At 36.7% G+C, this 13,561-nt stretch overlaps 1 protein-coding gene across 2 annotated transcripts in view; it reads right to left on the reverse strand.

The window, feature by feature from the left end:
• Positions 1–639: 639 nt before the first annotated feature.
• LOC137620484 (ribosomal protein S6 kinase delta-1) overlaps positions 640–13,561 on the reverse strand; it is a 46,264-nt gene continuing 33,342 nt past the window's right edge. For both annotated transcript variants that reach the window (XM_068350649.1, XM_068350648.1), the window contains 7 exons: positions 11,559–11,671; positions 10,293–10,445; positions 9,434–9,561; positions 5,431–7,245; positions 3,604–3,850; positions 2,576–2,671; positions 640–1,165 (listed from right to left, as the gene is read on the reverse strand). In XM_068350649.1, the coding sequence (XP_068206750.1) occupies positions 1,064–1,165; positions 2,576–2,671; positions 3,604–3,850; positions 5,431–7,245; positions 9,434–9,561; positions 10,293–10,445; positions 11,559–11,671 (2,654 nt within the window). In that variant the 3' untranslated portion in view covers positions 640–1,063. The remainder of the gene's footprint in view (positions 1,166–2,575; positions 2,672–3,603; positions 3,851–5,430; positions 7,246–9,433; positions 9,562–10,292; positions 10,446–11,558; positions 11,672–13,561) is intronic.

Here is a 13,561-nt window from a genome sequence, read left to right on the forward strand (position 1 = left end):
TTTAAAGTCACGTACAATACGTATACATTGCTTACGTCTCTCAGATCTGGAATAATTCTAGTCAAGACTTTGAACTCATTAGAAAACTATAGAAACCATATTTTCTTACATAATCAAATTTCCTAAACTATGGCTTACTAATACTGTTATAAATTTGTACAACAACAAATAAATATACTTATAAATAAGCTAAATCAATAAGATCTGGCTTCCTTAACAAAATATGGAATATACTTCAAGAAATTCAACAAATAAAGGACTCTGTTATTTTGATTCTGATATAAATTATATCTACGCAGATTAAAATTAGATTCTATTGAAAAATCTTTAAAAATAAACCTTAATATGTCAAACGCTAACAAACTTCCAGCACTTAAGCTTGCAAGTATATAGTTAAATATATATATATATATATATATATATATATATATATATATATATATATATATATATATATATATATATATGTATATATATGTATATATATATATATATATATATATATATATATATATATATATATGTATATATATATGTATATATATATATATATATATATATATATATATATATATATATATATATATATATATATATATATATATATATATATATATATATATATAATCTTTAGTCTCAAAGGGAAATATGTGACCTCAAATTTCTGTACATCGTTCGTAAAAGATATTGACAATTACACAATTCATAACGAGAATGCCAAAGAGTGATTTTACGACAAATTTTCGTTAGCTAACACCTAAAAATGTTAAACAATCTGTGCGTTAGTGCCAAAAATTGGGATACATTAATCTTTGAGGCTATAACAAAGTGTAATTCTACTAAAATTCCAATACAGTATATGACAACAAAGTTTCGAGTACACCTGAAAGTATCGTGACAATATTCGGTTTTCCAAATACATTATCTGAACCAGCAAATTGTTGAGACACCGAGAGAATCAAAAATGCCAAAAAAGAGCAATAATGCGACCGTGAAAAATACCGACCATGATATGTTCACAGAGGCTCACTTATCCGTTCTGGCACTTACACGTGGGAGCCGTTTATTCGGTCCACTGTATACCCATGAAGAAGGCATGGTCTTTGATCTCCTGTGGGCCAGCGACGCCACCTCCGAGCCTTTCTGTTGGGTGGGCACACAACAACTGAAAGGAAAATTCATCACTAAATTATTATTATTATTATTATTATGATTAATATTATTATTATTATTATTATGGCCCTGCTGCTGCCTCCGATGCCTTAGATGACCGCGGAGGTAGCAGCAGTAGGGGATTCAGCATTATGAAGCTTCATCTGTGGTGGATAATGTGGGAGGGTGGGGTGTGGCACCCTAGTAGTACCAGCTGAACTCGGTTGAGTCCCTTGTTAGGCTGGAGGAACGTAGAGAGGAGAGGTCCACTTTTTTGTTTTGTTTCATTTGTTGATGTCGGCTACCCCCCAAAATTGGGGGAAGTGCCTTGGTATATGTATGTATGTATTATTATTATTACTGTATTATTAATAGCTAAACTACAACCCTAGTTGGAAAAGCAAGATGCTATAAGCCCAAGGGCTCCAATAAGTAAAAATACCCTAGTGAGGAAAGGAAATAAGGAAATAAATAAATGAGAAAAAATTAACAATAAAATATTTTAAAAACAGTAACATTAAAACAGATAATTAATATATAGACTATAAATAGACTTATGTCAGCCTGTTCAACATAAAAACATTTGCTGCAACTTTGAACTTTTGAAGCTCTACTGATTCAACTACCCGATTAAGGAGATCATGCCACAGCTTGGTCCCAGCTGGAATAAAACTTCTAGAATACTGTGTGGTATTGAAAAATTTAATTTGATATGTGGGAAACGTGATCATAATTAAATCTAGCTCATTTAACAGTACATAATATCTGGAAAAAAAAAATGATTTAAAGTTGCTCACATTTGGTATTCTATATACAAGTTAACCCTTTTACCCCCAGGCTATTTGGAACTTTCCAACCCTTAACACCCCGGGCATTTTTTTTTCAAGCACATTTTGCAATATATATTTTTTAAATTGCTTTAACAGCCTTAATTTTCATCATAGAGAGGTCAGGTTGGTCTCATTCTTTTGGAAAATGCCTGAAGTTTCTCATAAAGTTATCAAAAATATGCAAAAGAAAATGTAAATAGCAGTTTTTTGCAAGGACGTCCCAGTGCGTCCATGGGGGTAAAGGGATGAGTTTTGTGAAACGTACCAGTACGTCCATTGGGGGTAAAAGGGTTAATGAAGAATATTTAATTGAAATGACTGTTTGTTCAAAAAACATGTAAGAGGAAACTATTAGATTTTGGATTAAAAGGAAGATAAAATATGAAATAATACTAGGAAGATAATCTCACATATAAAGTTATCTTCCCAATTAAAAATCAAACAAAATAAAGATAACCAGATTTTCTCAATGGTAGTGTACATGAATTTTAATGGCCGTTCCAGCATTGCCGAAGTCCTGGTCCTACTAAAGGATAATGCCTACAGAACTATTCTCCTCAATAGCAAAATATATTCCCTAACATAAGCCTTACCTGAGAGAGGAGAGACGCAGCCTCCGGAGACAGGTGAGAAGGCATAAATAGTTCCGTGTGAGATGTGATACCCGAGGGATGAGCAGATGAAACACACTGCCGGGAGAACAAAATCATTAATGAATTCCAATTGTGCATGTTTTCACAGTATACTGCAATAAACTATCTAATTTTGTCGATTTATTTTCAATTTAGAATCATCATCATCTTCTTCTTTGTCGGCATCTTTTCCCACTTCTATGTGGGGTCAATGTTTCTGGCCCGCGCTCTCAATCTACCTCTTCCTCAGCGGTTAATCCCTTTATTATTTTTAATTTAGAATGAAAAACAAATGAGAAAAAACTGTAGTGGCACAAAGAGACACCTTGGCTTTATTTTGAAAGTGACCCAATTCTCAAAAGAAAATATTTACAACTTTAAAAAACATTAATCAACCAAAATAAAACACAGCATACCCTTAGATTTTAAAATTTTTAAGCTTTCATGCCTCCATTGAAATCAATTTAATTTTTATGATATTCCTTAGAATATTCTAAGACAATACAAATGGAGGTAAAAAAAACATTGTTGATATTTCTTGATGTACGTCAAAACCATTGTTAATATTACTAGGAAACTTTTTAAATAGACAGATGCAGGCCGAAAGCCTGTACAGGTATACCAATTAACCCTTTTACCCCCAGGCTATTTGGAACTTTCCAACCCTTAACCTCCAGGCATCTTTTTTTTTAAAGCACATTCTGCAATATATATTTTTTAAATTGCTCTAACAGCCTTAATTTTTGTCATAGAGAGGTCAGGTTGGTCTCATTCTTTTGGAAAATGCCTGAAGTTTCTCATAAAGTTATCAAAAATAGGCAAAAAAAATGTAAATAGCATTTTCTTGCAAGGACATACCAGTACGTCCATGGAGGCAAAGGGATGAGTTTTGTGAAACGTACCAGTACGTCCATTAGGGGAAAAAGGGTTAAGAATTAAATTTCGAAATCATCTACTCAGCAAATCCTCCTATTCACCAGTGAACTCACCTGACCAGTCAACATATGATACATGAGCGCTCCCACAGACCACCAGTCAGAAGCGGCACTTGGATACGTTAATGGAGATTCAAGCTCGGGGGCCAAATAGCCTTTCCACACGTTGAAGGCCTCGCCGTTCATTATCTTCCAGCCTTTGCCTCCTCGAATGTCATGCTGCACGCACGACCAGCGACTCTCGTAAGTCAGGAGGATACTTCCGCCTTCGTCCAGCAATAAGTTGTCAGGATTGAAGTCTCTGAAATATAAAATATAATTTATAATTTCTGAAAGATCTTAATGTAATGTAAAAATACAGTAAAATTAAGGATACAGTACATTTATTCATTACTATTACTGTATTATCATCACCATTACTAAGCTACAACCCTACTTGGAAAAACTTAATGTTACAAGCCCAAGGGCCCCAACAAGGAAAATAGCCCAATGAAAAAAAAGGAAATAAGGAAATAAACTATATATGAGAAGTATTACTTCTGAAAATCAGTAATGTTAAAACAGATCTATCATGAAGAAAGACTTACGTCAACCGGTTCAACATAAATACATTCGCTGCATGTTTGGCTTCTTAAGTTTCAGCGATTCCGCTGCCAGATTAGGAAGACCATTCCACAAAATTTTCTTTTCAAATAATCTAGCCAAACCTGCTATCTTCAACCATGCAATTTTACTGTTCAATAATACTGTACAATATTACATGTACACAGGGAAATGTATGACACCACATAACTGTTAACTGTAAAGCTGAAGACAGCATGAAAGTAGTACTAGTAATTTCAAATACTGATTAAAAAAGGGATTTTGACGAAGGAAAAATCTATTTCTGGGCAAGGGACCTGTGTCGCCCAGTGAAATGCTCCTTAAAGCACCATTTCTAAGGTATAAATGCTGCTAAATATACCAGAGAAAAAAGTTGCATGGAATGCCAGGAATATACCCAGCTCACTCACCCCTAAAAGGGTGTCGGTATTAATACTGGGGCGAGTGATACCACTACCAGAGGTCCTTTTCCAATTAGACTTCTCCCTCCTCAACATCCCCCGTTACTTTGAGGTGTCGTTCTCTACAGCTACTGCCCCTCCCCACCACTACCACTACCCATCCTTCTCCCCTCATTCCTTCTAAGCATATTAATCACTTTAGCCTCATTAATATCATCTGAATGGACTTGTCAACAATGCTGAAAATCAAACGGTACGAATGTCAATCATTCGCTACTTATCTATAAAGTTACCTAGTCATACATCAAGATTGGAAAAATCAACAAAAGGTAAAATGCTATGCCTTAAAAGAATGCAACACCTAAACTATACAGAACATATTGTACTGTACTTAACACTTTTACTCCAAATGGACGTACTGGTACGTTTCACAAAACTCATCCCTTTACCCCCATGGACGTACTGGTACGTCCTTGCAAAAAACAGCTATTTACATTTTTTTTTTGCATATTTTTTTTAACTTTATGAGAAAGTTCAGGCATTTTCCCAAAGAATGAGACCAACCTGACCTCTTATATGATGAAGATTAAGGCTGTTAGAGCAATTTAAAAAAAAAATATATTGCAAAATGTGCTTGAATATATATATATCTGAATATCAATATATCTAGACAAAATGTGCTCATTCTTTTGGAAAATGCCTGAAGTTTCTCATAAAGTTATCAAAAATATGCAAAAAAAAAATGTAAATTGCAGTTTTTTGCAGGGACGTACCAGTACGTCCATTGGGGGTAAAGGGATGAGTTTTGTGAAACGTACCACTATGTCCATTGGGGGTAAAAGGATTAACATATTACATATATGTGTACTTTACTTACCCCCATATGATACCTAAAGTATGCAAAGCAGTGAGCGCCGATATCACCTGCGAGGACCAGATCTTCACAATGCCTTCGGGCAGTCTCGGCCGTGCGTCGTGACCACGGTTGGCCGAATACTGCTCCAAGAGGCTTCCGATGGAATTCTCTAGTGGCTCTGCATAATGACCCGGACTAAGATTATCTTTAGGCCCATTTGTACTAACGTTGTAGTTTCTATTATCGTCAGTAGCGTCCAACGGCCCCTCGGGTAGGTTGTTACCATGAGGTACTGCGTTTTGAGAACTAACCTCATTTGCTGGTTCACTTTTTACAACTGAATTATTTACTTTTCCTTCACTTTCCTTGGCAGGTGTTTTTAACGATAAACCCGGAGAGTTCAGACCTTTAGACGGCTGTTTTTCTTTTCTATCAGTTTTCTGACTAGAGACTTCTACTTCCAAATGAGCAGCCGTGGTGTCATACACAGATGCAACTTTGGAACCACTTTTAATTTCCTGGGATTTTCCACCTTCCGTTATTTTTGTCCCTTTGCAAACGGCTTTTGCCTTATCCTGTTGATCGGGAGTTGCACTTGCTCCGTCAAAAGGGAGCTCTGAATGCTCGACGGACGCACTTTCGTCTGATTCGTTCAGTGCTAACACGCTCCGAGTTTTACTTTGCTGCAATGTATGATCGACATTCTGCAACAACATTTTCGAGTTCCTTATCAAGTCCTCTATATCGAGGAGAGCCAGTTCAGAGTCTTCTCTTTTCGTCCACGAGAACGACGGCAGGGTTACGCTCGCAAAGGACGTGTCCGTCACGCTAATTTCGTCTTTGTCGTCGTCGACCTTCAAGTGAGTGTCTGGACTACCGGCTCCTACCCTCGCGACCACAGCAGCAGCACCTTTCCCATTATCTGAACTAATCTCTACGTTATCACATAATCTGTAAAAATTATCACACTGGACTTCTTCACCAATATCACTTAAATAACATGGAACTTCTTCAACAATAGTCTCTTTCCCAGACGTGATTTGACCATGTCCTTCTACTTGAGAGTTATGATCATTATTTTTCCTCTCGCTCTTCAAATACGTCTCGTCGGCTTCCACCGCATCGAACGTTATCTTGACCTCTGGCAATGGCATTGGATCAGGCAGCAGATCAGGAACATTGGGAGGCAAGGAACAACTGAAATCTTCGCTGACTCCCGAAAGGGTATCACTTCCGATACTAACGCTATCGCCATTGACTTCGGTATTGTTACGAATTTCACAAACTGCACCGCCAACGATGTGTCTCTCTTCTGGAGTTGGTATCTTTGCCTCTTTCACCTTATCTCTCTCCGTGTGCTCACCCTCTTCGGTGCATACCGACGTCAAGATCAAAGCTCCCGTACTGCTGGATTTTGGCACCGAATCACCATCCTGATTTGCGTCGTCCCCAACAGGGGTAATAACAACCATGGAAGAAGAGGATGGTAAACTAGGAGTGTAATCAGAAAATATCGGCAGATATCCATCCGGCAAACAAGATGAAGACGCCTCTGAACAAGTGGAGCATCCGTCAACTGAACCGTTATCGGGCACAGCGAGGAGGTTATTAGACGGAGGAGGAAGAGGACAAGACTGTTGTGAGGAAATGTTGGACACCATGGAAGGCGTCTCACAGAGGGATAGACCATCGATGGCCAATCCATCGCAGTCTGCATTTTCCAATAAGAGGCGGCGGCCGGCATATGTGTTTTCGCTCGTTATGTCGAACAATTCTCCGTGGCCTGGATATGCTTCGGACACATATTTACCGATGTGACTCCATAATTTACCACCACTGTAATGGAAAGAAAAGTGCATCAATTACATTATATTAGAAAATGTAAATGTATTTAGACAAGATAACTTTTTGATTAATAATGAGGAAACAATGTCAAGAAAGACAAATGACCATATAATTTTGAAATTAAATATAAAGATACAAATGGGTTAATTATTCCTATGAGAGAGAACTATATACCCAACCAGCAGAAGTATTCAAATGAATTTGTACTACAAACTCTTAAATATCAATTTATTGTCTGATGACTTACTCAGAATAATGAACAATTTTATTGCCGGTCCAAAATAACCTGACCATTATTAATATCATTATCCTTATTATTAAGAGTTCCATCAAAACATGAAGTCGACATTCTCATCTTTCAAAGGACTGGCAACATAACATGAACAAATAATAATAAGACATTCTAATCGGTTTCATGTCAGTATCTCTGGAGGCCAACAATTTCCAAAGTTATAGTTAAAGCATTTCTTCATGGAGGGGTGACTTTCCCCACTCTTAAGTGTACCTCAATCTCAATTGTAAACCACCCAACAATATCCTGCCAATACAAGTCTATTTCTATGCTTACAATAAATAAAGACTTTGTAAATCTGCTGTATATTGAGAGCTTCAAGATGGAAATAATTTAGAATGTGAAGCATAATTTAATATACCAGATTCCAAGTACCAGATTACACAAGAACAGTGTCTATAGCTTGAATATATTAACCCTTTTACCCCCAGGCTATTTGTAAATTTCCAACCCTTAACCCCCAGGGGTTATTTCTCTTCAAGCACATTTTGCAGTATATTATTTCAAATTGCTCTAACAGCCTTAATTTTCATCATAGAGAGGTCAGGTTGGTCTCATTCTCTTGGATAAATGCCTAAAGTTTCTCAAAGAATTATCAAAAATATGCAAAATAAAATTTAAATAGGAGTTTTTAGCAAGAACGTACCGGTATGTCCATGGGGGTAAAGGGATGAGTTTTCTGAAACGTACCAGTATGTCCTTTGGGGGTAAAAGGGTTAAGGAGGGTTCCAACCGAACGTGTAGCATACATGATAGTAGTACGGAAAGATGGAAACATATATTAACCCCTTCGCTACTGCTCGGTTGCACTGTAACCCGTCCCGGCATACCACTTGAGAACCCCCTTTGATTGCCAGCATATCAACATTCACTTGCGGCCAATAATTATAATAGCAAAAATAACAATAATATAACAATATAAGTAAATATCATTACTATCACTGCAACACACTAATCCTCATCTTGGGTATCAGACCCTAAAACAGAAGCACTATCATCACCCAAGCAAAAATATATGTGAAATAGGACAAAAATAAATGAGAAAATTGTTTATAATTCAAATTCACAATTTTTACTCGTAAAACTACGACAATCCTTCACGAATGACTGCCTGAGGAACACAGGCTACGTATTCAAGAAAGCCCTCCCCATACCTCATATGAAGATGACGTCACGACGTCCATCAGATAGTTATTGGTGGAAATGAATAGTGGGTGGAGCTTCAGCAACTCTCTGGTAAACAATACGTTGCCTTAAACCCCTCCCAATGTATAAAACCTGCTTTGCTTGGTTAGGAACAAAGAATTACGTAGACGTATACGTTGCTGCTCTTTCTTACTGTATGGTAAAACAAATACACATTTAAGTAGCAGCGTTGAAGGGGTTAATACATCTATATTAAGCATCTATTTCTATTTACCAAGGTACTTCCCAAATTTAGGAGGTACCCAACATCAAACAAATGAACAAAAGGGGACCTTTCCCCTCTCCGCTACTCCCAGCCTGACGAGGGATTCAGCCGAGTTTGGCTGGTACTGCTGGTACATTAACCCTTTTACCCCCAAAGGACGTACTGGTACGTTTCACAAAAGCCATCCCTTTACCCCCATGGACGTACCGGTACGTCCTTGCAAAAAAATGCTATAAACATTTTTTTTTTCAGATTTTTGATAACTTTTTGAGAAAATTCAGGCATTTTCCAAGAGAATGAGACCAACCTGACCTCTCTATGACAAAAATTAAAGCTATTAGAGCAATTTAAAAAAAATATACTGCAAAATGTGCTGGGAAAAAAATAACCCCCTGGAGGTTAAGGGTTGGAAATTTCCAAATAGCCTGGGGGTAAAAGGGTTAAGCATCAGTAATAGAAATAACACACACACTCACCTAATAAATTTGAGCACGAGGTATATAGCGCTGTCAGTCTCGTGGTACCTAATGATAGGTACCATATATGGCACGCTTTGAGGCACAATTGTTTTCTCTCCGCTTCCACCACCACTCTTGATAAGCACCTGCAAATCAAATTACTGTATAGAGTTTTCCAGATAGAAGAAATATCACAAATTACTGGTAATTTGTATTTTTCCTAACATACTTACCAAGAACTACTTTCTTAGGAGTTACCTGGAACCTCCTCTCAACCAACCAGAGTTTTGTGTGCCTCGAGATTGCCCTCAGAGCACGTATCCATCCGCATAGGCCTATCACCACAGAAAACGGAAGTAGGGTAAACTACACAAAACTCTGGTCGGTTGAGAGGAGGTTCCAGGTAACTCCTAAGAAAGTAGTTCGAGGTAAGTCCCTGTGTTGGAACAAATATTATTTAAAGGCTTTAAAGGTTTAAAGGCCGCTCATGAATGGCAGGGGCAAGGGACAGTGACATTGCCCTATCAAGCAGGACAATGCCCTAGAGACTGACCATATATCATATGATCAGCGCCCAAGCCCCCTCTCCGCCCAAGCTAGGACCAGGGAAGGCCAGGAAGTGGCTGCTGATGACTCAACAAATAGACCTATAGGCTCCCCCAAATCCCCCCCAAAAGCTTAGCTCAAAAGGATGGTAAGGTTGCAGACACTAATGACACTAACGAGTCTGAGTGGGACTCGAACTCCCATCTGGCAAACACCAGACAGAGACGTTACCAATCAGGCCACAACAATGACAAACTTGATTTGAAATAAAACATAATACAGTAAATATACTACAAAATTCACACGAGAACTAGCCTGAAAATCTAATTACCTTTATAGCAACTGTATCTCCATTTGTTGTGTCCGTGGCTATGATGACGGAGCCCGCCGAGCCTGCGACTCGATATCTCTTGAGGTCTGACGCTCGACACTTCAGACCAGCTTCGCCGCTTACATCGGCCTCTACGGCAGAACCGTCGCAATCCTAAGCGATAGATTTATTTATAAAGTTGAGTAAACAAAAGTTTTGCATAAAAAATACTATATTATATCAAACCCTATACAAATATTATTATTTCTATAAGGTAGAGTATTTTAACTAATCTTAATGATGATAATTCAAAATACAAATGGTAACCAGGTGAATCACCAATCCAATTACTGTATAGATAACAAAAGCATCTTCAACAAACCAAGTGGATTATTACAAAATGTCCCACATTGATTTCATAATCTATTACCACTTACTACCCTCCCTAAACCTCTGAGGATCCCATTCATGGAACCATAAATGCTATATAGACAAATTATTCAGCTTCCTAATCCATTTTTCAGTTTATTTCTATACTCATTCCATTGTTATTTAACCTTGGAAAAGTCAACATAACCAGGTTGACAAGTCGTCATTGCTCCCCGGCCAAAAGTCATGAGTCTTGCAGAGATTTGGTCATGACAATATTAAATATCAGAATGCCTGAATCTTGGCTATAACCTTTGTTCTTTTGAGTGTTATGATACTCCAGCATTCAGTATCAAGATAATTTCTTAACCCTTTTACCCCCAAGCTATTTGGAACTTTCCAACCCTTAACCACCAGGCGTTTTTTTTTTAAGCACATTTTGTAATATATTTTTTTTAAATTGCTCTAACAGTCTTAATTTTTGTCACAGAGAGGTCAGGTTGGTCTCATTCTTTAGGAAAATGCCTGAAGTTTCTCATAAAGTTATCAAAAATATGTAAATAGCAGTTTTTTGGCAAGGACGTACTGGTACGTCCATTGGGGGTAAAAGGGTTAATAAATAGATGTGCTGGGTATAAACTTCAACTTGAAACAAAACAACAGGAGGGAGATCTACTACTAAAGTACTCAATTTTAGGATGATGGAATATCATTGTTAATAAAGATTTCTCTTTAAATATAATCTCTACATTTAGATCCCTTTCGAAGTATTGTTTTTCAAATAACTCCCCTACCATACGGCAGAGGCATTGATAGTTAACAGTTCTAAATTATAAAGACTGTAGGTTAGGCATAGCCCCATTTTAAACAGATCCAAATGCCTTCTTATAGAAGGTCAATGAGCAACGTAATCCTAACCTGATCCTTTCTCTTATCTTTGCGCGTCAGCCTCGCCATTAACTGTTCGGCACGTTGCAGGTACTGAGCGGTCTTGCGTCTGACGGCTTCTCTCCGGCTGCCGTCTCCGTCTCCTGAAACATGAAAAAGGATATACTGAGCGATAACGTTTCGACTTTAACCTTTTTACCCCCAGGCTCTTTGGAAATTTCCAACCCTTAACCCCCAAGGGGTTATTTTTTTCCCAACACATTTTGCAGTATATTTTTTTTAAATTGCTCTAACAGCCTTAATTTTTGTCATAGAGAGGTCAGGTTGGTCTCATTCTCTTGGAAAATACCTGAATTTTTTCAAAAAATTATCAAAAATATAAAAAAAAAAATTTTTATAGCATTTTTTTGCAAGGACGTACCGGTACGTCCATGGGGGTAAAGGGATGGGTTTTGTGAAACGTACCAGTATGTCCTTTGGGGGTAAAAGGGTTAAACAGTTCATCATTTAATATAATACAGTAATGGAGAGGGGTGGAGAGGGGGCTTGGGCACTGATCACATGTATAATAGGTCAGTCTCTAAGGCATTGTCCTGCTTGATAGGGCAATTTCACTGTCCCTTGCCTCTGCCATTCTTGAGCGGCCTTTAAACCTTAAAACATGTTGGGTGATCTAGCCAAGAAGCATAAATTAAAGGACTCATTTTTGTACAGCTATAAAAAATAAAAATAATTTTGAAAATTGTACACAAATACAAACTATCATGCTTTAACCATTTTACCCCCAAGTTAAGGTTAAATTTTGAGCACATTTTGCTAAATATTTTATTTTCAAAATGCTCTAACAGGCTTGAGTTTTGTCATAGAGAGGTCAGGTTGGTCTCATTCTTTTGGAAAATGCCTGAAGTTTCTCATCAAATTATCAAAAATATGCAAAAACATGTAAATAAGTGTTTTTGCAAGAACGTGCCGGTACGTCCATTGGGGGTGGAAGGGTTAATAGGACTATTCTTTAAGCCGTTTTAGCACCGCTGAAGATAATCCATATTTCAAAGAGCGAAAGGTATGAATACGCATAAAAATAAACTTATTTTCCATTTAGAGAAGAGAGAAATTAGCAATAGAAATGAGTAATAACATTCTAAAAAAAAAGTACCAACCACTCTAGTTAAGCAATACTAAAGAAAATCTTCAACTTAAAAACTTTGTAAGTAAAAATTTTGTTGACTTTCTCCTAGGATAAGTTTCCCCTAGCTCACATGCCTACAATTTTCAGCTGCAAGAGTCGACAAAAAGTCCTGTTTCATATTGCCAACGTCGTCTCGCTTACTGCATTAAATTATAATTTTTTGATACAATATCTGAGATTTGGGATATCAGTTCAATCTGTTTGTATCTCTGAATTTCTTTAAGTTGAGGACCTGATGGAATAAAAATATTTTAAAACTGAATTGCAACAAACGCCAACAATAATTTCATTTTTTTTTTCTTTTTATATGACATATCTGTTTTTGACGTTGTTAATAGTTTATATATGACATATCTATTTTGACGATGTTCCTTTTTTTAGAATGATTTATTTTTAATTTGTTCCCATCATTTATTTATTTTCTTATTTCCTTTCCTCACTGGGCTATTTTTCCCTATTGGAGCCCTTGGGCTTATAGCATCTTGCTTTTTCAACTAGGGTTGTAGCTTGGCTAGTAATAATAATAATAATAATAATAATAATAATAATAATATCTAACTTCTTTCATAGAATAACAATAACCTACAAAAATTACTTCTTAAAGAAAAGATTTAACAACTATATGAATAAACATGCATGGTGTACTTTTTAAGCTGAATTCTCTTTAAAACAGCAACATAAAACAGAACTTTTAAACTCCTTTACTTACTATTCATTCTGATCTTCGTGGAACATTTAATTCAGCGCAAACGACAAAAGATATGTGCTACAAGCAAAATATAAATCTAACTGAATAAAATTCACAGCATACATTTCATAAAACAATATTACAACAATATATTCT

Source organism: Palaemon carinicauda, chromosome 27, assembly GCF_036898095.1.
Source record: "Palaemon carinicauda isolate YSFRI2023 chromosome 27, ASM3689809v2, whole genome shotgun sequence".
In the NCBI taxonomy this organism is placed as follows: Eukaryota; Metazoa; Arthropoda; class Malacostraca; order Decapoda; family Palaemonidae; genus Palaemon; species Palaemon carinicauda.